At 42.7% G+C, this 24166-nt stretch overlaps 1 protein-coding gene across 1 annotated transcript in view; it reads right to left on the reverse strand.

Annotated features, from left to right (window-relative positions):
* Positions 1–22916, reverse strand: part of IPO7 (importin 7) — a 106665-nt gene extending 83749 nt beyond the window's left edge. The window contains exon 1 of the mRNA XM_033927917.1: positions 22668–22916. Within this exon, the coding sequence (XP_033783808.1) occupies positions 22668–22751 (84 nt within the window). The 5' untranslated portion in view covers positions 22752–22916. The remainder of the gene's footprint in view (positions 1–22667) is intronic.
* Between the last annotated feature and the right edge of the window lie 1250 nt (positions 22917–24166).

Here is a 24166-nt window from a genome sequence, read left to right on the forward strand (position 1 = left end):
AATATGGCAGGAGGAAAGCCCACTCCCTTCTGCCATCATCTCTCCCCCTGCACCAGACTTAGATATGGCAGGAGGGATGCCCACTCCCTACTGCTGTCGGGCCCCCTCTGCTGTGGCCTCCCCAGTATCTTTAAGTCGGGAGCAGGAGGGGTGCTCAGTCACACCCTCCTGCTCCTCCGGCTGCTGTTTGCGCAATGCGGGCCTTAGGCCCCTCCCCGGTGCATCATCTGATGCACGAGGAGGGGCCTAAGGCCCCGATTGGCTCAGGCGCCTAAGGGAGCTTTGGGGGAGTCCTGCCAGCTCAGCTGATCGGGGTTTCCACTGCCACCATTAGCTGAACCAGCAGGGAGTAATTCCCTCCCCCCACCACCGGGATGAGACCCACGACACCTCACCCCCATGAACCCCCTCACCAGCATGGGACTCCTGCAGCGGCAAAGCCATCATTTTGAACAGGCGGGCCTTGAGGCAGGAGGGAATGGGCATCCCTCCTGCCAATCTCTGAAGAAAAGGTATGGGGCTCTCGGGGGAAGGGGGGGAGGGCTCAACTGGAGGAGGGATCATTCCCTGCTACTTTTTATTTTAATAGGCTCAGCTATTGTGCATATGTTGTGTGAGCTACTGGCAGCTCCAGAGCTGCTGGAAAATTTTGGCACTAATTATTCAGTGCTAGGGGGGTGTTCCCATTTGTGCATCACAAGGAGAGCTCATTTAAATAGTAATGAGCTCCTTGTAATGCATTTGCATAGGGTTCTCAGTGGCTGCTATGAGCATCAGCAGGAGGGTTTTTCGTGCCAGTTAAGACTACTTTAACAAGTCTTACTGGCATGGCAAACTTTTGTGCATTGGGGTCCTAGTCTTTTATTGTTGTTGCTGATTTTTTTTTTTAAAAAGAGAAAACCCCAGCAAAAATAAAATCTGTGTTGAAAAAAGTAAGGGCCTTGCAGGAAAGAAAACACATTAGGATTCTGTCAAACATAACACAAGTCTGGTTTTCTGGATAGCAAAAAGGGATCAGTAACTAGAATTATACAGTATAGTGTATTTAAAAATTAATTTCCTCTTAACCAATCATATGCTCTACTGAAGGACTGCTGCTTGTACAATGTGTTAATAAGCTAACCATCTCTCTCTAAGCTTTTATTTACGCTGAACACTGAACAAGTCGAATGATACTGGTTTTGCCAGTTGGACAGGATGTGAAGCAAGAATTATAGTATTGCCTCAGCTTCTTACCCTATGAGCTAGGAATCAAACTTGGGTCTCTCCACATGAAATGAGAACTGGCCTGGCTCTGTAGCCTATTAGTTATATCCCTTCATTCCCTTGAATGCTTAGTTCTTGCTCTTTCAGTAGAATTTTTCTGCTCTTAGCTCGTAGCATTGTGATCAGAAATGCTGGAGCAGTGGAATTGTGATCATAACCAGCTGCATCTTATGTGGATCAAATTGCCTAATTACACTAAAATTTGACAGAGAGACTGGCATATCGGTGATAGATAGTATGGAGAATCCCAGTGGTCAGACACAGGGTTTGCGAATGTATGTTTCTAGAAAGTGCCCTGGTGCATGTCCTCCAAACAAGAACTGTTGTTCCAACGCCTGGGCTAAATAAACTGGGTGACAATATCAAAAGGGGGAGAGAGTAAATGAAGGTTCATGATGCCAGATTCCCATCCTTATTCTGAGCAGGAAGTCCAAAGAGAAGAAGAAGCTGCCAGGTCAAAGAGAGAGGCCACAATACATACTGTAGGTCTAAAACAAACACCACCACCTGAAAAAACAATTTGGTTGTTCCACATAATCCAATAGCCAAATGGAAACTCTCCAATATGGTGATTTGGTGTAGGATGGGCTGGGATGGGCATCAATGTGAACTCCACTATCTAGAACAAGTGGATGTTACTGGCCAGACTTTACAGTAGATATCCTGCAAACAACGGGATGGTTGGATAGGCTGGAGTGAGCTTGGATGGCAACTTCAGCATTTGGAACCTAGGCCAATACCAGACTTTACAGACTACGGCCCAGAAATATCAAAGAAGAGACAAGTTAATCTAATTATGTTATTTTTTAAACGGGTATAACTTATGGGCAGACTGGATGGATCATTCAGGTCTTTATCTGCCATCATTTACTATGTTACTATGATTGGGTTGAGCCCTCTACAAAAGTCTTGCTTTACAAGCCAACAAATTGAGAATGCTATTGAAAATGCTTTCGGTCAATCTGCCTGTTCCTGGTTCTCAAGGGCAGCAGCACATCCTGCTCTGAAGCACAGAGAGCAGAACCACCCAGGAAATTCATACTTGACTACCCCAAACAGGTTCTGCCTGAACTGCTAACAGCTTTGCTGAGTTGGATCATTCAAGCTCTAAAGGGCAAGCAACACAGTACGAGACAAAGGCCAGAAGAATGTAGTAGCAGTTATATCGTAAATACATTCATTATTTACAAAACCTTGGTGCATTTCACATCACTTGAATATACAGAAACAAACAAAAGTGTATTTTAGCTCTCAAGACACTGTTAGTCCAATGCAAGGAAGCATTCTTTTATTGTTTTTATTTATTAACCTTTATTTGTATATTTTTCATTTCCATGTTTAGCCTTCCGAGTGCACCAAGCAGTTCAGAATGCTGTTATTGCTGTATATTTTTCTGCATTAGTAATCTTAGCAGTCAAACATGCTCAACCTATTTTTAAATGGAAAAAGATCATCACTGGATTAGAAAGAGAAAATTACGCCATAATAATATAACTGTACATTATATTATCAATAATTATGATGGTATGAAGCAGTACATCAGTCTTATAAATAAAAGCATGACTCCTGGTCTTCCATGATTCTCTATAGCTTGAGTACCTGATTATAAATCGCTTAGATAACCTTGATAGGCAGTATATAAATGACTAAAATAAAATAAAGACAGCATATTTTTGTTCTTGCTGCAAAATTGGCAGGCTCTGTGTAAAATGCCAAGGCAGACCAGGAACCAGGCTGAAGCTGTAGTGGTGGTGCTGGGGGCAGACGGCAATAGTAAAGGCGACTCTTCTGTTCCCAGCCCTTTAAGAGGCTTAACCAGCAGAATTACAATGCACTGGGCCATGTTCTTCTAGATCAGAGGTGTCAAAGTCCCTCCTCGAGGGCTGCAATCCAGTCGGGTTTTCAGGATTTCCCCAATGAATATGCATGAGATCTATTAACATACAATGAAAGCAGTGCATGCAAATAGATCTCATGCATATTCATTGGGGAAATCCTGAAAACCCGACTGGATTGTAGCCCTCTAGGAGGGACTTGACACCCATTCTAGAAGCTCATGTCACATAAGTGTCCCCTCTGGGTAAAAAGAGGATGTACCCCAATGGTCTCAAACTCTTTGCAGGGCCACATTTTGGATTTGTAGGTACTTGGAGGGCCTGAAAAAAAATAGTCAATGTCTTATTAAAGAAATGACAATTTTGCATGAGGTAAAACTCTTCATAGTTTATAAATCTTTCCTTTTAGATAATAATAATGTAATTTATAGCTAAAAAGACGTATGATCAAGAAACTGTTTTATTTTACTTTTGTGATTGTGATTATGATAAACATACCGAGGGCCTCAAAATAGTATCTGGCGGGTCGCATGTGGCCCCTGGGCCAGAGTTTGAGACCACTGATGTAGATTGATGTGCTGCACTGCCACAATCCTCCTCCAAATCATGGGGGGATGGGGGAGCAGTGATGGAATCAGTAAGGTAGAAGCAACAGCAGTGAGGGATGGGTGAAGAAAGGAAGTGACTTGGGAAACATGGTAGAGAGTGAGTGAAGTGATTACAGGGTGGGAGTCAAGTGCCTGGAAAGAGGGGGGGTCAGGCAGAAAACGTGACTGAATCCACAATGAGGGGTGAAAAATGCAGATGGTATTGTGGAATGTGTGGGATCACAGGTCCACTGGGTTATCATTTTTCTCCACTCCAGGATCCCAGCATTTCTTCTCCTCCTCTTACACGTTCATTTATCCCTCTCTGTTCATATTTTCCAAGATTTCTTCTCCATTCCTTTCCACCAATATATCCCCCAAGCTCAAAAATCCTTTCCCTTATTCCCTCTCCCCATACCAAATCACCAATATCCTTTTCCTCTTAAAAAACAAAAAAGAAAGGCCAATCTGTGCAAATAAATTCCAGAAAATTACATTGTTATTATATTAATATGCAAAAATGCACAAAGAATCAGTGTTATAAATGTAAAAAGCTTACAGACATGTTCACATGGTAATATTTTAACAGTTGAAAGATCCTGAATATGTTTCTTCGGCTATTTTCATTTTACTACAAAGGCCGACACCACTCATCCTGCTCTGCTTTAGAAAGCTGTTAGACTTAAAAGTAAAACAGTGAATGCTCTAAATTAGTATCTGAACTGTAAAAACAGCTGTGTTATGTACAAAACAAAATCTTGGTGGAAAACGAGACTGCTTTTTAAGCATCACATGTGGCCATTTGCATCTATCTGAGAAGCAGCCACGTGGCTCGTTGTGCTGTGTCACTGCTGTGACACGTCTCTTTGTCTTCCAGCCAAGGACTCTTGGGTCTTTACCCAAGAGCAAAGTTTTGTTCTGCTGACCTTCACACTATGGAATGTGTTTTATCACACCGCCAGCATTCCACCCCTCTACATCAATCAGGCTCTGAATAGCCACAAAATGTGTACACAAGGGCCCTCACTTTCTTAAATTCTCTCATTATACATACATAGACACACCCAAACTACCAACACCATCCAGGGCTCTATATCAACTGTACGGCCGTTCAAAAATAGTGCAGATTATCTTTCCACTGTAAAATGAGGGGAGGTTTCTTCTGATAACTTGAAAGAAAAGAAGTAAACAGAACAGATGAATGCCTTTGATCAACGATCAAATCTTCTCCTTGCTATCTCATGGATGAGGCTCAGACCCTCTATAAAAGATCAATTAACATTCCAGCACAAATCATATTGACTTTAGGTATTTAGCTCCTGAAGATTTTACACACACACACACACAAGTAGAACATAAGAATAGCCTTACTGGGTCAGACCAATGGTCCATCGAGCCCATAGAAACATAGAAACATAGAAATTGACGGCAGAAAAGGGCTATAGCCCATCGAGTCTGCCCATACCAATGACCCACTCCCTGATTCTTACTCTCCTAGAGATCCCACATGAATATCCCATTTCCTCTTGAAATCTAACACGCTGCTGGCCTCAATCACCCGCTGAGGCAGCTCGTTCCAATGATCGACCACCCTTTCGGTGAAGAAGTACTTCCTAGCATCACCCTGAAATTTCCCTCCCCTGATTTTCAGCGAGTGTCCTCTGGTTACCGAGGACCCCATAAGACTGAAGATATCATCTTTCACCACTATACGCCCAGTAATATACTTAAAGGTTTCAATCATGTCTCCTCTCTGTCTTCGCTCCTCCAATGAGTACATCCGCAGTTTTTTTAACCTTTCTTCATACGTGAGATCCCTGAGCCCCAAAACCATCCTGGTAGCCATTCGCTGAACCGACTCAATTCTCAACACATCTTTTCGGTAGTGTGGTCTCCAGAATTGAACACAATACTCGAGATGAGGTCTCACCATGGATCTGTACAGTAGCCCGTTCTCACGGTGGTCAATCCAGGTCACTAGTACCTGGCCAAAATCCAAAGAGTAGCAACATTCCATGCTTACGATCCAGGGCAAGCAGAGGCTTCCCCCATGTCTTAATAACTATGAACTTTTCCTCCAGGAACTTGTCCAAACCTTTCTTAAAACCAGCTTCGCTATCCACTTTTACCACAACCTCTGGCAACGTGTTCCAGAGCTTAACTATTTTCTGAGCGAAAAAATATTTCCTCCTATTGGTTTTAAAAATATTTCCCTGCAGTTTCATCGAGTGTCCCCTAGTTTTTGTAATTTTTGACGGAGTGAAAATCGATCCACTTGTACCCGTTCTACTCCACTCAGGATTTTGTAGACTTCAATCATATCTCCCCTCAGCTGTCTCTTTTCCAAGTTGAAGAGCCCTAACCGTTTTAGTCTTTCCTCATACGAGAGGCGTTCCATCCCCTTTATCATCTTGGTTGCTCTTCTTTGAACCTTTTCTAGCATCACTATTTCTTTCTTGAGAAAAGGATACTAAAACTGAACACAATAATCCAGAGGAGGTTGCACGATGGAGCGATACAGGGGCATTATAACATTCTTAGTCTTGTTAACCATCCCTTTTTTAAATAATTCCGCCTGCAATTTTTCACAATCTGCATGCTTTTTAACAACTTTGAACAGTTTAGTGTCACCTGCAAATTTAATCACCTCACTCGTCGTTCCAATTTCCAGATCATTTATATATAAGTTAAATAGCACCGGTCCCAGTACAGACACCTGTGGCACTCCACTGTTTACTCTCCTCCATTGAGAAAAATGACCATTTAACCCTACCCTCTGTTTACTATCCGATAACTAATTCCTAATCCACAACTGAACTTTGCCACCTATCCCATGACACTTTAATTTTCTCAGGAGCCTCTTGTGAGAAACTTTTATTAAATGCTTTCTGAAAATCTAGGCATATTATATCAACCGGCTCACCTTTATCCACATGTTTATTCACACCTTCAAAGAAGTCAAGCAAATTTGTGAGGCAAGATCTCCCTCAGCTGATAATCGCCAGGGTTCATTTTAAATGCTCTTGCCTAGCTTTTAAAATCCTACACGGCATCCTTCCTCCTCTAATCCCTCTATCTTGGAACTCCCCGAGTCCCGACAATACCAGGCCCACCCAAAAACTTAAACTTTCCTTCCCCTCACTAAAAGGTATCCTCTATGCGGGAAAATTTCTCTTTTTCAAAATTACAGGGCTTTGGAATAACCTTACTACCCCACTGCGGACTCAGGTCTCCTTCCAACTATTCCGTAAGCATCTGAAAACCAGTCTTTTCACAAAAACGTAACGCTCTCCTCCCCCCCTATTCTCAATCCACCAAACTTACTGTGCTATTCTCTTCCTTTATTAAACTTTTGTAAACCATGCCGAGCTCTATATTCATGTAGAGCAGGGGTGCCCAAAGCGTCGATCACGATCGACAGGTCGTTCGCTCAGGCGACCCCAGTCGATCGCACAGCAGGTTCCCTTCTTCCCTTCTCTTTTTTTCCCCTCCTGACTGGCCCGCCTCTTAAAGAACGCTGGCCAATCAGAGTGCTGGAAGGGCGGGGTGAAGGTCGGTGGGGGACGGAGCTCAGCGCATCACAAGAAATAGAAGCGCCTGTAATGATTGAGGTAAGAGCGAGGCCTAATGCTGCCCGATATACAATTTTAAAAACCCCAAAATCGGCCTCCCAATCAGTGGCGTACCGAGGTGGGGCGGTCCACCCCCGCCCCGGGTGCACGGCTTGGAGGGATGCACAGCCGTCCGGGTTCTCCTGCCCTTCCTTTCCACCGGTCTGCGCACGGGGCTCGCACCCACCGCCCAAATGGTGCTGTTGGTTATCGCGAGACTCGCGGGAGTTGACGGCACCATTCAAGCGTCGGCGCGGGACCAGGCAGGCGCAAGCCCCGAGCGCGGACCGGGGGAAAAGAAAGGCAGGATGACCCGGACCTGGCCGGTTGTGCACCCCTCCAAGCCGTGCACCCGGGCGGATCGGACCCCTTCTAAATCCATTGTACTTGTCTTTTATTCAGTTCCACTAATGAGCATTGTGACAGGCAGTTCTTATGGGGCAGTTCTTGGAAGTATTTCTTTGTTTTTCTGTTCCTAAGTATTCTATTAATTTAACTTCCTTATTCCTGTGGGGATCTCCAAAGGGGACGAATGGGAGACGGCCGGTGGCAGGTGGTACTTTAGCAATTCTTACAGGTTGCCATAGGCCTGAGGAGCTGTCTTCCCTCTGCCGTGGTCCTGCCCCTCCTCTAAGTCAGAGACAGGCTTGGGGCAGAGGGAAGACAGCTCCTGAGGCCTATGGCAACCTGCAAGGATCGCTAAAGTACCAGCGATCCTCTCTGCAGACTGCTCCCTGCTGGAATTAGGTAAATGGATGTGGGGAGGGTAGGCCTTCGGGGGGGGGGTGCAGTCCTTCAAGGGGTAGTGCAGGCCTTCAGGGGGGGAGTCAACCTTTGAGGGGGAATGTGCAGACCCTCAGGGGGGGGGGTCAGGCCTTCGAGGGAGGGGGGCTGTATAATAAAAAAATATTTGAACATAAATACAAAGTACACTCGGTGTGTATATATATATATATATATATATATATATATATATATATATATATATATATATATATATATAAATAAATATATATATGTTTAGCATTTTTATTGTTGGTAGATCATTTTGACTTGATCATTTTAAAAGTAGCTCGCAAGCCCAAAAAGTGTGGGCACCCCTGATGTAGAGGATGCGGTATATAAACTTAAGGTTTAGTTTAGTTTAGCTGCACCCATGCTGACTCCGTCTCATTAAATAACTTTAATTACAGCTTTAAGTGCCAAGATTAGTAAAGCCCTCCCGAGTCTTTGCAATCATATCACAGCCAGCTGGTTGATTGACCATTTCCTCTGAAAGGGTGTCCAACACCCCTGGATGGGACAATGATTGCAGTGGGCTCCCCAGCCCCGAAGGCTGGTATCTATCATCAACACAATCTAGGAGGCAATCTACAGTGGAACATCCTTGCAGAGCGACTGCAGAAGGAGCCACCAATCCATGCTGGCCCGAGCCTCCAGAGTCCAGGGAAGACAAGTCTGTAGAGCATCTCTGTGCAGTGCCCAGCGAGGGAGTAATGCATGCTGGAGAGGACGCATATGCACCCTCATCCAAGAAGCCACATCCAATGTGGCAGCCATGAACTCCAAGACCTGAAGATAGTCCCTTTTCTGTCTGCGTGCCTCTGGAAAATAGATGCGGCCTGCAGCTGTGTCAAAGAGAACTCCCAGATATGTCAACGACTGCATGGGCGTCAAGATTGCACTTTCTGTAGTTCATAATCCAGTCCAGGTCCTCTAGCACCTGGGATCACTTGATCCACCGTGTGCCGACCCTTGGCCAACAAAGGAGCCCTGATCAGCCAGTCATCCAAGTAAGGGTACTTGCAGACCCATTTTCCGTAAGTAAGCTGCCATGACCACCATCACCTTGGTGAAGGTACAGGGAACCGATGAAAGTCCAAAGGGCAGAGCTGAGAACTGGTAATTTATTTTTAAAAATTATATACCGTATATTATCTATACAGTTTACATATTCACAATCATAAATGTTAGACAAACATTTTACATAGTTACAAAACCTATAGCATAAAATTTGATCATTAATCAGGTAATACATTAGCAGGTACTTACATAAGTTCTCAGTTCAAAAAGGCACCTACAAACAATTGTGTCAACATTTTCTTAAAACCCAATCTGGCAGTACAAAATCACAGGATACCTGGCAGAGCATTCATGACTGGTAATGATCTTCCAACACATGACACTGCAAGTATTTGTGGTGGACCAGAAATATTGGAATGTGCAATTAAGCTTCCGTGAGATCCAGAGAGGAGAGGAACTCTCCTGGGGCCACCACTGCAATGACCAATTGCACTGTCTCCATGAGAAAGCATGGGACCTTGAGAGATGCATTCACATGCTGAAGATCCAGACTAGGCCTCCAATCTTCAGAGCCTTTCTTTGGCACGATAAAGTATGTACAGTATCTGCTTGAGCCCAAGAAGTCAGGCGGCACCGGCTCTATAGCTTGAATATCCAGGAAGCATTGAATTATTGTCTGAAACTCGAGTACTTTGTCCAGTCGACATGCAGTCAACAAACCAATGCAACAAAGGCTGGGCAAATTCCAGTTCAGGGAGCTGAGTTGAGATCTGGGAGATGGCTACAGACTCTTACCTAGCACTGAGACAGTGATGGCCACATTATTAGGCCATCTAAATAGGGTAACAGTGCATTTGTGCTTCAGTTTGACTTAAGCAGTGCCTTCAATTTGGTAGATCATACCAAATTATTAGCCTGTTTGGACGCTTTCGGTCTACATGGCAATGTTCTCCTGTGGTTTAAAGGGTTCTTGGAATCCAGACATTATCAGGTTAAGTTTAATAATCAGTTTTCCTTTAACTGGAAACACCCGATTAGTGTACCTCAGGGTTCCCCACATTATTTAATGTTTATCTCTCCTCCTTGGGTTACAGCTTGAGTAATCTAGGTATAGAACTGCCAGCTATGCTGACAATATTACATTTGTTATACCTTGCGGTATAGTTCTATCCCATATTTCTCATAAAATTGAGTCTGTGTTGAAATTGATGAACTCTTGGATGCAGGATTTCAAACTCAAGCGTAACCCTGATAAGACGAAGTTTTTTGTGTTGCCACATAAGATCATTCATGAGCCATCGATTAATATAAATTCTATATTATGTAGAATTCAACCAACAATTAAAATATTGGGAGTTGTTATGGATCAACATCTGACCTTGAAAAAACAGATAGATGCCGTGGTACATAAGGGTTATTACACGTTACGGAAATTGCGTACCATTAGACCCTTTTTGAGTTTTCTGCTTTTAAACTTCTAGTACAATCTTTGTTACTGAGTCTTTTGGCTTATTGCAATATTGTATACTTAACAATTCCCAAGAAAGAAATGGTCAACTCAGTATATAACTCATCCAACGATTAAAATCTTGGGAGTTATTTTAGACCAGCATCTTACAATGCTCGCTCAGATAGATGCTGTAGTACGTAAATGCCACTTCACGCTATGGAAATTACGAACAATTAGATCTTATTTTGAATTTACTGCCTTTAGATTATTGGTTCAATCGTTACTATTGAATCTTCTCGATTACTGTAATATTATCTACTTGACAGTCACCAAGAAAGAACTAGCAAGACTTACAATAATACAGAATACAGCGGTCAGAATGATTTATGGCCTGAAGAAATTTGATCATGTTACAACACCCTTTTACTGTGAATTGCATTGGCTGCCAATGGAAGCCCGAATGTTGTTTAAATTGGGCTGTTTCTGTTATAAGGCTGTTTATGGTACAGCCCCTTCTTACTTAGTCAATAGATTCACTTTAGCATCATACAGACACAGTAGAAGAACTCATCCTTTGTTTAATTTTCCATCTGTCCAGGGCTGTAGGTGTAAGAAATTTCTCAATCATACTTTGGCATATCTTGCAGCTCTTCATGACAATGAATTCCGAATATTGTTGCTTACTACCCATTCTTATGGACACTTCAGAAAACAATTGAAGACCCATCTTTTTTCTAAATATTTGACTGCTTAATTAATTATCTTATTCTATGTAACATGTTTACTTTTATAACTTTTTGTAAACCGCGTTGAACTTCTGGTTACGCGGTTAATAAGCACAATGTTATGTTATGTTACTGATTCAGAATACAGCGGTTAGAATAATAATAATAATAATAACTTTATTCTTATATACCGCCAACAATCTTGCGACTTCTAGGCGGTTTACAATAAAGAGAAACTGTACATACAGCGAATTACAGAGAATAGCAGTGTACTTCTGATAATGGGAACATTAATGATAATAACAACAGTTCGTATGCTGCAGGGCCTTGATGTGCCATGCGGCTTACAAAGAATTGGAAAAATTCCATAAATTGAATGGGGTATTCATAGTTTGTGTTTGGGGGTTAACAGTTTACAAATTCAGTTTTGGGAATGATATTGCGAAGGGGGCTATTGTCCTGGTTCGTTACCTAGGTGTTTCGAGAACAGGTACGTTTTTAGGTGTTTTCTAAATTCTCCATAGTCATTTGTGTGAGTAATTAGTTTTTCTAAGTCTTTGCCCCATAAGGCTGCTTGATACGATAGAAGTTGTTGGTGGGATCTTAAAAAGTACGGCCCTGTAACTCCATTTTATTGTGAGTTGCACTGGCTTCCAATGGATGCTCGTGTTTTGATTAAACCGGGCTGCTTTTGCTATAAGGTTATGTATGGTACCGCTCCATTTTACATGGTTAGTAGATTTTCTTTAGCATCGTACAAATATAGTAGAAGATCCCATGCCCTTTTTCTTTTTCCGTCAGTATAGGGTTGTAAAAGCAAGAAATTTCTTGACCATACTTTAGTATTCCAAGCGGCTTCCCATGATAGAGAATTTTGATTGTCATTGCTTGGAGCCTGTTCTTACAAACATTTCAGAATTGGTCAAATAATTTTTTTGTCATTCTCAAATTGTCTTTAGTTTATAATCTTTTGGAAATCGTGTAGAACTTATGGTTACGCGGTCAAGAAGTACAATGTTATGTTATTTAGCAATTAAACATGAGGAACGCCAGGAAGCCAAACCAAGAAAAACACAGAGTTTGTGCAACAATAAGTCCCTTCTCCCCACCTCCCTCCAACTTTGTCACCTCTTCTTGCTGCTGCGGTGCTACCTTTTTAGGCTCACATAGCCCAGTGCCTATTTCTACCTCCTGGGGAATAATATTTTTAATATATGTGAGGAAATGGAATAGTGCTACTCTCCATTCACCCTCAGTTCAATCTGACCACAACCCCTCTCAATACCAGAGGTACCAAGAGAAAGAAAGTTTCAAAAGGGAGATTTCCAGTTCATGGAATTCATGCTTCCACAACCTCATTACCTTTGCCCACCCTTCTAATGAAATACCTTATTAAACTCTGTGATACCCAAAACTGGCCCAGCTTAAATAGTAATATAATACATTCCTACCCAGTGATTCTTGGACTCACTCAGTTGCGGGTAGCAGTTGATAGATTCAAACCATGCCCCCTAGATCTGAAAATTATCTTGTTTGTTCTTTATTTTTCTTCTTATTCTCTCCCCACCTGCCACCTAGTGCTTCTTCCCTCCAACCCGACTGATCCTCTCTTCTCAGAACCCTTTTCTCAGCCTATTTATCCTATCAGCCCCCTGCTTGTGAATCCCATGCAGTTCCTCTCCCTGTCCTCATCTGTTTCTTTTTTCAGCCTATCTCTCACCACTTATCACAGCCCTTGCTCCCCCCCCACCCAGCTTACATTCACTTCAGCTGTTTTCCCTTTTACATTCCATATCTTTACCCTCCGCCTCTTCTTCCCTCACAACCCATGTCTTCCAGCTCTCAGTGCCTGTACTACTCTTTGCATCCTCATTCCTTTCCCAGATCTTCCCTCAGAACTTTTACACTCTCTGTATGGTACACCAAAGGCAGGAAGCCTCTCTTACTTACACTGCAGCTCTTCTGTGTTCTCTACTATTAGCCCATTGCTGAAACATTTCTTAGCCAACCAATAAACTGCAGAAGAGGCAGGGCCAATAGCTTAGAAGACATCACCTTCAGTCCTGCTTTCCCCTGCAGCTTATTGGCTGGCTAAAAAATGTCAGCTCAATGGTGTCTCCTAAGTTAGTAGTCCTGCTTATTTTGCAGCTTATTGGCTAGCTAAGGAATGTCTGACCAATAGGCTGCAGAGGGAGGCAGGAGCAGTGGCTACAAAGACACTCACTTTCTTCCCGCTTTCTCCTGTACCTCTGTATTGGGAAGATTTCAGCTCTAATGTCTGAGCAGTGCTGGAAAGAATATTGGAGGTGGTCTAGTACCCACAGAGCTGGTGCCTATGCCATCTGCAGAATCCACTATATCCTCCTCTCCCTAAGAGATCCCACATGCCTGTCCCATGCTTTCTTGAATTCAGTCTTTGTCTCAACTACCTTTACCAGGAGACTATTCCATGCATATACCAATTTCCTTAGATTACTCCTTAGCCTATCACCTCTTAACTTCATCCTATGACCTCTCATTCTGGAGTTTCCTTTCAATTGAAATAAACTTGCCTCATGCGGATTTATGTCACATAGGCATTTAAACGTCTCTATCACATCTCCTCTCTACTGCCTTTCCTCCAAAGTATACATATTGAGATCTTTGAGTCTGTCTCCATACACCATATGATGCAGAGTAGACCACTGACCACTTTAGTAGCCTTCTTCTGGACCAACTCCATTCTGTTTATATCTTTCTGAAGGTGTGGTCTACAGAATTGTACACAATATTCTAAATTAATCTCACTAGTCTTCTACAGGGGCATCAACACCTCCTTTTCCTACTGGCCATTCCTTTCCCTATGCATTCATACATCCTTCTAGCTTTCGCCGTTCCCTTTTCAATTTGTTTAACCACCTTAAGATCAACACATACTATCACACCCAAGTCCCGCTCCTCTTTTATGCACAAGTTTCAATGTTCTTCACTCCCTAAACCAGAAGTAGGGAACTCCGGTCCTCAAGAGCCGTATTCCAGTCGGGTTTTCAGGATTTCCCCAATGAATATGCATGAGATCTATTTGCATGCACTGCTTTCAATGCATACTCATTGGGGAAATCCTGAAAACTCAACTGGAATACGGCTCTCGAGGACCGGAGTTCCCTACCCCTGCCATAAACTGTACTGTTCCCTCAGGTTTTTGCAGCCCAAATGCATGACCTTGCATTTCTTAGCATTAAATCTTGGCTGCCAAATTTCAGACCATTCCTCAAGTTTCACTAGGTCCTTTTTCATGTTATCCACACCATCAGCGGTGTCTTCTTTATTGCAGATTTTGATATCTACAAAGAGTCAAATCTTAACTGACAGCCCTTCTGCAATATCACTTACAAAGATGTTAAAAAGAACAGGCCCAAAAACGGAATTTTGAGGCAGAGATTGACAAAGGGACAAAGTTTTCCCTGTCCCCGCAGGAACTCATTTTCCCATCCCGGTGAGTTATTTTCCTGTCCCTGCCCCATTCCTGCAAGCTCTGTCCTCATCTGCAGAAGCCTCAAACACTTTAAAATCATAAGTGTTCGAGGCTTCTATGGTAAAGGCAAAGCTTACAGGAATGGGGCAGAGAGAGGGATGATGACATAACTCACAGGGACGGGACGGGGAAATTGAGTTCCTGTGGGGACGGGGACAAATTTGTTCCCATGTCATTCTCTACCTTGAGGTATACCACTGGTAAAATCCCTTTCCTCAGAACAATCACTAATGCCCACTACCTCTTGTCAACTTCCACTCAACCAGTTCCTGACCCAGTCTGTCACTTTGGGGCCCTTACCGAGAGCACTCAGTTTATTTATTAGATGCCTGTGTGGGACATTGTCAAAGACTTTATTAAAATCTAAATGTACATCTAGCACTCTCTTCTCTATCTAAGTCTATGATCACACAGTCAAAGAAATTGATCAGATTTGTCTAACAAGACCTGCCTCTAGTGAATCCATGTTGCCTCAGGTCCTGTAATCCACTGGATTCCAGAAACTTCACTATTCTCTATTTTAAAAGCATTTCCATTAACTGTCCAATAACAAATGCCTAATCCTAAAAAATGTCTACCATGAGTTCCCACGAGACTGCTTGCGTCTCATGGCAACCATTTTTAACCAAAAAAAATGCAAAAGGAGTGTAGGAGGATTGTTCCTGCCCCGACTCCCCCCCCCCCTGACTTTAAGCTAAGCCAGAAGGGAGGCCTCCACTGGTTCTGGAGGGGGGAAGGGAGCCTGGAGCACAAATGGTTGCATAACTGGTCTGGACAGGACTCAATGCCTCACCTTGGGGGAGGGATTGCTCCTGTCCTGGTTCACCACCTGACCATGAGAGCTTAAAGTGGGCCTGAGGAAAGGTCAGCACTGGGTGCAGGAGGGGAGTGTGGTGGGTGCAGAGCTAGCCAGGACAGGACCCAATACCTCACCTCAGAGGAGGGAAAGATCGCTCCTGTCTCAGCTCACCACCGGACCATCAGGGCTTAAAGTAGGCCCAGGTAGAAAGGAGGACAAACTTGAATATAAAACCAACCCTCCATTTTTGGGCCTTTCCTGGCCCAAAAATTGTAGTTTATATTTAAGTATATGAAACACTGCATACTGAGGCTTCAACATAGCATTAAAGAGCTGCTTATTTCAGACTTTTTCATACCCCTGCATTTTCAAAAAAATGACACATTCTGAAGGCAGACACTATCCTAATTGTGATAATTAGTAATCACTAGGAAAAACCTTAAAAAGTTATTCAGCCATTTGAATAAGTTATTTAAAACACTTCTGGTTAATGGTGTTTTAACAATTTTATTTCAAGTAAAGTACAGACATGTGGTTAAGTAACAAGATATCATAGTCCAGCACAAGTCCAAAAATCTGGCCTGCTCAGGGAAAAGGCCAGTCCAGATTTTTGGATTTTCAGGCAGTATTTTCCAAAATTCAAATTCTGCCTCTCTATCTCTCTCACTGTGTATCAATTTGGAAAGAGGGAATAGTGAATATATTTACATTGGTGTGATATACAGGCTTCCTTCACAGATGGAAGAAGTAGATAAGAAATTTAATAGTAGACATTCAGAATGTATCTAAAAAAGGGGAAGTCTTGCTAATAGGTGATGTGATGGACGGCCAGATCTCCAACCTTCTGGTGTCCACCCCAGACTACAGGACATTCAGAAAAGAACTAAAAACCATACTTTTCAAGAAATTCCTGAAACAGCCCTAACCTCACGCTCTCTCAACAACACTAATAATAGACAAAGGATCTACCCTTTACTATCATAGCAAGGACAATTGTAGTTTATAAATCTTCTGTTAAGCCTCCCTGTTCTTAACTACCAAAGAAATGTCAAAAGATCTACTCTCTACCACTCTAGCAATTCTATTGTTATCCCATTGTAACCCTGTTTATAAATCTTTTGTAAGCCGCCTTGAACCGCAAGGTAATGGCGGAATAGAAATCCCTAATGTAATGTAATGTGATTTTAACATGCCGGATGTTGATTGGAGTATCCCTATTGCAGGGTCTTCTAGAAGTAGGAAGATTCTGGATTCTCTACTGTTCCAGCAGTTGGTAATGGAACCCACACGGGATGGGGTCATACTGGACTTAGTGTTTACAAACGGGGAAAGTGTTTCTGATGTTACAGTGGGTGATCATCTGGCATCCAGTGATCACTGCATGGTACGGTTTAATATTAAGATGGGTATAGAGAGGGCTCATTCAAAAGTAAAAGTTCTAGATTTTTTTAAAAACTAACTTTGTTCAGATAGAGGTTTACGTCAAGGAATTACTGTCTGGATAGGAACGTCTGCAAGGAGTGAAAATGCGGTGGGCAAAACTGAAAGGAGCAATTGTAAGGGCGACAAACCTTTTTGTGTGGCAAGTACGTAAAAGTAAGAGGAAAAGAAGGCTGTTTTGGATCTCAAAAGTAGTAGCTGAGAAGGTAAAGAATAAGAGGTTAGCTTTCATAAACTACAAAAGATCGCAGAAAGAGGAAGACAGACAAAAATATCTGGAAAAGTTAAGAGAGGCTAGTCTTGTAGTCAGGAAAGCAAAGATGTAAATGAAAGAAAAAATAGCTGACATGCAGACAAGACATTTTTTAGATATATTAGTGATAGGAAGAAGTGCAAAAGTGGCATTGTGAGACTCAAAGGAGAAGGGGAGGAATATGTAGAAGCTGATAAAGAAAAGGCCAAATTGCTTAACAGATATTTCTGTTCTGTGTTCACGGCTGAAGCGCTGTGAGCGGGACCGCAGAAGACAAATTTGAATAGGGATGGAGGAGTAATAGACCCTGATCGATTTTCAGAGGGTTGTGTTCTTGAGGAGCTAGCTAAAATAAAAGTAGACAAAGCAATGGGGCCAGATGGTGTACAACCGAGGGTGCTGAAGGAACTTAGGGAAGTTCTTGTAGCTCCGCTGACTGACCTTTTCAACAAGTCTCTAGAGTAAGAAGTGGTACCGGAGGACTGGCGAAGGGCAGATGTGGTCCCTCTCCATAAAAGTGGAAGTAAGGAAGAAGTAGGGAATTACAGGCCGGTAAGTCTGACTTCTGTGGTAAGCAAATTAATGGAAACACTTTTAAAACAGAGAATGGTGACGTTTCTGGAATCCTGTGGATTACAGGACTGGAGGCAACATGGATTCACTAAAGGTAGGTCTTGTCAGACAAATCTGATCAATTTTTTTGACTTGGTGACCAGAGAATTGGATGGAGGATGTGCGCTAGATGTGGTGTATTTAGATTTTAGCATTTCCTTTGACAGTGTTACACACAGATGTCTAATAAATAAACTGAGTGCCCTTGGGATGGGTCCCAAAGTGATGGGCTGGGTCAAGAACTAGTTAAGTGGAAGGCGACAAGAGGGTAGTGATCAATGGAGATTGCTCTGAGGAAAGGGATGTTACCAGTGGTGTGCCTCAAGGTTCTGTTCTTGGGCCTGTTCTTTTTAACATTTTTATAAACGATATTGCTGAAGGGTTGTCAGGTAAGAACTGCCTCTTTGCAGATGATACCAAAATCTGCAATAGAGTACACACGCCGAATAGTGTGACTAACATGAAGAAAGTCCTGGCGAAGCTTGAAGAATGGTCTGAAATTTGGCAGCTAAAATTTAATGCTAAGAAATGAAAGGTTATGCATTTGGGCTGCAAAATCCCGAGGGAACGGTACAGATTAGGGAATGAAGAGCTTATGTGCATGACAGAAGAGTGGGACTTGGGTGTGATTGTATGTGATGATCTTAAGGTGGCCAAACTGGTTGAAAAGATAACGGCGAAAGCTAGAAGGATGTTAGGTTGCAAAGGGAGAGGTGTACAATTCTGGAGGCCACACCTTTGAAAAGATATAAAAAGGATGGACTCGGTCCAGAGGAAGGCTACTAAAATGGTATGTGGTCTTCATCTGGGACAGATTTAAAGATATCAATATGCATACTTTGGAGGAAAGTCAGGAGAGGGGAGATATGATAGAGATGTTTAAATACCTACGTGATGTAAATGCGCTTGAGTCGAGTCTCTTTAATTTGAAAGGAAACTCTGCAATGAGAGGGCATAGGATGAAGTTAAGAGGTGATAGGCTCCGGAGTAATCTAAGGAAATACCTTTTTACAGAAAGGGTAGTAGATGCATGGAACAGTCTCCCAGAAGAGGTGATAGAGACAGAGACTGTGTCTGAATTCAAAAAGGCCTGGGATCTGCACGTGGGGTCTCTCAGAGAGAGAAAGAGATGATGGTTGCTGCGGATGGGCAGACTAGATGGGCAATTTGGCCTTTATCTGCCATCATATTTCTATGTTTCTATATTCTTTGTCTCTCTTCCTCATCCAGCATCTCTCTGTGTCTACAGGTGTAATGTACTATAAATGCCAAAGCCCAAAGGATGAGGCCCAAAGGTCTAATCCCAAAGGAAGATGCCCAGGTTCCCTTGTCCCCCCCACCCCACATGGTTACACCAGCCATCCCTCCCCCCCAGTCTGTTATCTCTTCCTCCACTCCCAACCCTGCTCTCTCACTCCCCTAGTGTACAGTATTTTTTCTGAAGTACAATAAGTGCTCACATGGTGCTGAGCCAGCGGCAGCCTTACTCAAAGCTGCCTCTGGCTTGCCCCTTCTAGTGCAACTTCTTGTTTTTGGAAGGATGAGCCGGTCAGAGGGCACAGTGCAATGAAGACCAGAAGCAGCCTGTGAATAAGGCTACCACAGCACCACAGAAGACTTTCTTACTGTACACCAGGGGGGTTACAGCATGGCATGGGCAAGGCTGGGAATGGAGGAAGATAAGCTGTATTGTGCAGGGAGGGGAGGACGGGAGGGTGAAATTGTGCAGAACATGTATTCAGGCAGTCCAGATGCTGTAATTTTGAAGGTCTGAATTCTTAAGCGGTCCAAATTTCTGGCATCCGGATTTTTAGACTTCTACTGTAGAAATGATTGAGCTGGACAGTGACAAATGCTTCAGAAAATAATGCTGAACCTAGAATATCAATGGTAGACATAAACACGGCATTTCATCTTAAGAATAGATCATTAAACCAGAAATGCTTATATACATTGGCAAAGGGGCACATGACAGTAAAAGCAAAAGTCTGTGCAGACTAAAACCAAACATTAAATACCTAAGGACTATAAAGTTACTAGTATTTGTAAAAAGTTAATGTAATCCAACTAAATATGCACACATATAGATATGAACAGCTTTAGAAACAGAATGAAGGGTTTGGGGTTTTTTTTACACAACGATGTTTACTAAATATGTTTTTTGTTATGAGAGTTTAAAAGTGCAGTAGTTAAAAGGAACCAGCTTTTCTTATTCATAAACTTGCCAGATATCTGTCCCTCAGCACATTTATTTTTGCTACCAAATGACATAATGATCTTGCGACTAGATTGAGACACCCCTATTGTGTCTTAGGCAAACTTACTAGTGTATAATGTAACCCTCACAGAACAGCATGATGTGAAACAAAATCATTCTGCAATATCTCTCTCTCTCTGAGTTAGGCACCAGAAGATCCATGCAACATCTGTATTCTATAAAGCTATTATAAGCAAGCAAAACTTCAAAAGGTACTGTTGTCAATGCATAACAAATATGCACACTACTATTACTTTCAAAACATTTAAGCCTTTGTTTTCAGATCTTCAGAAGTGCTCAATTTCATTCCATAAGTCTTATTGCAGTAACTTCATCATGCAATCTTAAGGCTTTTTTTTTTCTTTTCTGCTATGACTGTTACTCTATAATATGACTCACATACTTTTGTTAAAAAAAAAAAATAATAATAATCAATGTAAGAAACTTTATGCAAAAAAATTAACTTTTGACTCAGCGTTGTGTGGTGTCTGGTGCTTCAAACATGTAAACGAGAGGGGGATGACTTCCGTGAAAAAGCCAAGAGGCGAAACATATTGGAAGCACTGGTCACCGCCCAACGCCGAGTCGAAAGTTGTTGGGTTTTTTTGCAGTTTCTTGCATTGATTTTTTTTACAAAAGTATACGAGCCTTATTATAGTCATAGCAGTGAAGAGAAAAGCCTTAACCTCGTATGAAGAAGTCAGTGCAATAAGACTTACAGAATCCATGAAGAGCACTTCTGAATATCTGAAAACAAAGGCTTAAATGTTTAAAAGTAATAATAGCATGCTGTGGATATTTGTTATGTATTCTATAAAGGCCATCTGATCTTTATAGAGTACTAAACACAGCAGGCCATGCCTATCTTTGGGCACCAAACTTACATCTGGTTCTATCAGGTGTAAGCCCAGTGGCCAAAGTCAAGTGTAGATAGGCATTAATCTATAACATAGCGTCTAGCTTTTGGGTATGCCCACGAGTTACCCATGCTCTTCCCATGGTTATGTCCCTCTTGGGTTGTGTATGGGAAAAGTCAAGCGCTGTGTTATAGAATAGAACACAACTCCGGTTACTTGTTATTACCAATTAAGTGTCTAACACTATCGTGTTTGTTATCATCCAATAATTAAGTTGCATACAGATCTTGGATCCACAATCAAATTCCAGCACCCATCTTTGGGTAATCTACATAGAATCCAGCGGATAGTTCAGAAAACGGTAATACCAAAGAAAATAAAACCAGATGTATACATCTAAAGCCCACCCATCACATATTTCTAACTGGATAACACAACATTAGACAATCAAGACATGCAAAGCAGAAAATGGACAATTAAAATCTCTGTCCTATTCCATCTTAACTAAGCAATAGTGTTTTATTATTTTTACAATACTGCTGTACTTGAGTACTGTGCAGAGCTGAACCTGGAAATAAAGTTTATTCTGTACATTTATAACTTGTCAATCAACAGCTAAACAACAAGCTAAACATAATTAAGCCGATATCCCATATAAACAGAACATATATATAGCAAAACAATTAACTTCCAATATATTTTAATCCCAATGTTTCATAGACTATTGTCTTCAATGTCATCTCAAATGACAGTTTTGCAAAAGATAAGATGCAAGGATGAATCCTATAAAAAGTTCAGATGATTTAAACAAGGTATAATAAGTCAAACAATTCTTAGTCATCTTTTCTAAACAAAAGACAAACTTGTTTAAAGCGAGAAAAGGTCAAGAGTTCAAGTAAAATGGGCAACAGAAGCTGGTGTACAAGTGTTCGCTCACTTTTACATCTAGGGCAAAAATACTAAGTAAAATCAGGACTAGAAATCGGTAATATTTTACGACTCCGTAAAGGTACGATCCATGCCATGTCTTATCCTAAGTTTACCCAAATATATATTCAGGAATAATTAATTGCCCCAAGTGCACTAAACTGCAAACAGATATGAACTAATGTGCACACAGGTGATTCTAACACTTCTCAGTGCTCAGAGAACCGTTTTTAGCTTATGAGACCGCTGGGTAAGCAAAAAATGTTTAGCCCACTACTGATAAGCTCAATTCTCAATCATTGCACTGGTCCCTGTAACATCTATAAGTCTAATCCTCTCTCCCTTTTCTTGATCTTTTTCAATTACTTTTTGTCCTGAACACATAAGTAGTTCTTTTCTAGCTAAAAAAAAAAACTTTGCCAGTCTCAATTAGAGGCGCGGAAATGACAACCCGATACCCATCGGGAGGCTCCAGCTGGACAAGACTATAAGAGATCACTTCAGCGGCACCTTCCGGACAGTGCACCAGGGGGAAGGGGAAGCCTCGGCGGTGACGACAGAGGGTCTCGCAGGCCGGGGACCACCTCCCCCTCCCCCGGGGCAATCCGGCAGCGGCCTACGACGGCGCCGAGTCCTCGGCTGAAGAAAGCCAACTGAACGGCCGGCCGCGCGGTGCGGCCCGTTTCCGCCCAGCGGCATCCTTCCACGCTGCCTCCCGCCCAGGCCTTTACCTCGTTCAGCTGCCGCTCGGCGGCCTCGCGCAGGGCCGGGTCCATGGTGCCCCGCAGGGCCTCGATGATGGTGTTCGGGTCCATGTCGGGCGTGGGCTCCCGGGGCCGCTCGGACAGTGTGCGCCGCTAGAGAGAAGCGCTGCTCGCTGCGCACATGGACCCGCCGCTCCACAGCAACCGGCGCGAAAGGAAGAGAAGCGCCAAGGCCCCGGATAGACCCCCCTCGGGTTTCTGGGAGGACGCGGCGGCACTTCCGGTCCGTGACGCGGAGGCTCACGGGCTTTGTGGTTTTGGGGGGTTTTTGGTCCTTTCCTCTGGACCCTGCTCTAAGGTCGCGCGCGCTGGTTTTGGTTAGGGCAGCGGTTGGCGCGTGGCTGCCCTAGGTTCTAAGAGTTTTCCAAATGGTTGACTCGATGAAGGTACTTGAGAATGACTCTCTCTCTATATAATCTAAGCAGTGTTCTTACTGATGTATATATGCGATGCTGTGGGACATTTGAGATAGATCTAGTCCAGGGGTGTCAAAGTCTCTCCTTGAGGGCTGCAATCCACTCGGGTTTTCAGGATTTCCTCAATGAATATGCATGAGATCTATTTGCATGCACTGCTTTCATTGTATGCTAATAGATCTCATGCATATTCATTGGGGAAATCCTGAAAATCCGACTGGATTGCGGCCCTCGAGGAGGGGCTTTGACACCCCTGATCTAGTCAATACCGCAAAAGACAATCGAGACACATAAGGAAACCTGCTGTCATGCAATGGTGACAGAATTGGGTGTTTGGAAGGATGAGGGGGGGGGAGCACAGAGGCGACAAGTTAATTACTTCGGGACCTCTTAGGAGAAGATGAGTAATGGCATTAAAAGATAGCTTAATGGCACCTAGCAGTAAGTGAGCATCCGTATGTCTTAACACCAGTCCTAGCAAACTCCATTAACTTGTTCACCAAGTCTAGCAGCAGCTTACAGTTCTGTTAGAACCCAGACACAATAAATCCCTTCCTAAAGAGCATACAATTAAGAGGATAACTTTACTGCTATTCATAGGAGCCATCTCTGTGGGTGCTTGAGCACCTCCAGTATTTGAGCAAACTCATTGACTGTGTCAAAGAAGGGGTAATTAATTTCCTTTGGGTTTAGCACCCTCACTCATTTTGAAAAGTTAGCTCCTATGTTACTACTTCTACTTATCAATTCTAGAGCGCTACTAGATGTACACTAAACACATAAATGTTCTCAAGGGTGTAATCTGAGCAGAGTAGGGGTGGAATTGCAATGCACATATATACTCGTATTTTAATTTTATGAAATCAATGTAATGTAGATTCACACCTTTACAATAGCTTTGGAGTAGGTACAAACAAGCGTGTGTATCTGCATTTGCTCACTAGTTTGGTTGCTTGTAGGTGTGTGGAGGGGCATAATCAAAACATACGTCTAAGTCTGTTTTGGGCAGATGGTGCTAGATGCCCAAAGTCGGCAGTGGAAAAATGCTCA

The sequence above is a fragment of the Geotrypetes seraphini genome, chromosome 19, assembly GCF_902459505.1.
Source record: "Geotrypetes seraphini chromosome 19, aGeoSer1.1, whole genome shotgun sequence".
NCBI lineage: Eukaryota > Metazoa > Chordata > Amphibia > Gymnophiona > Dermophiidae > Geotrypetes > Geotrypetes seraphini.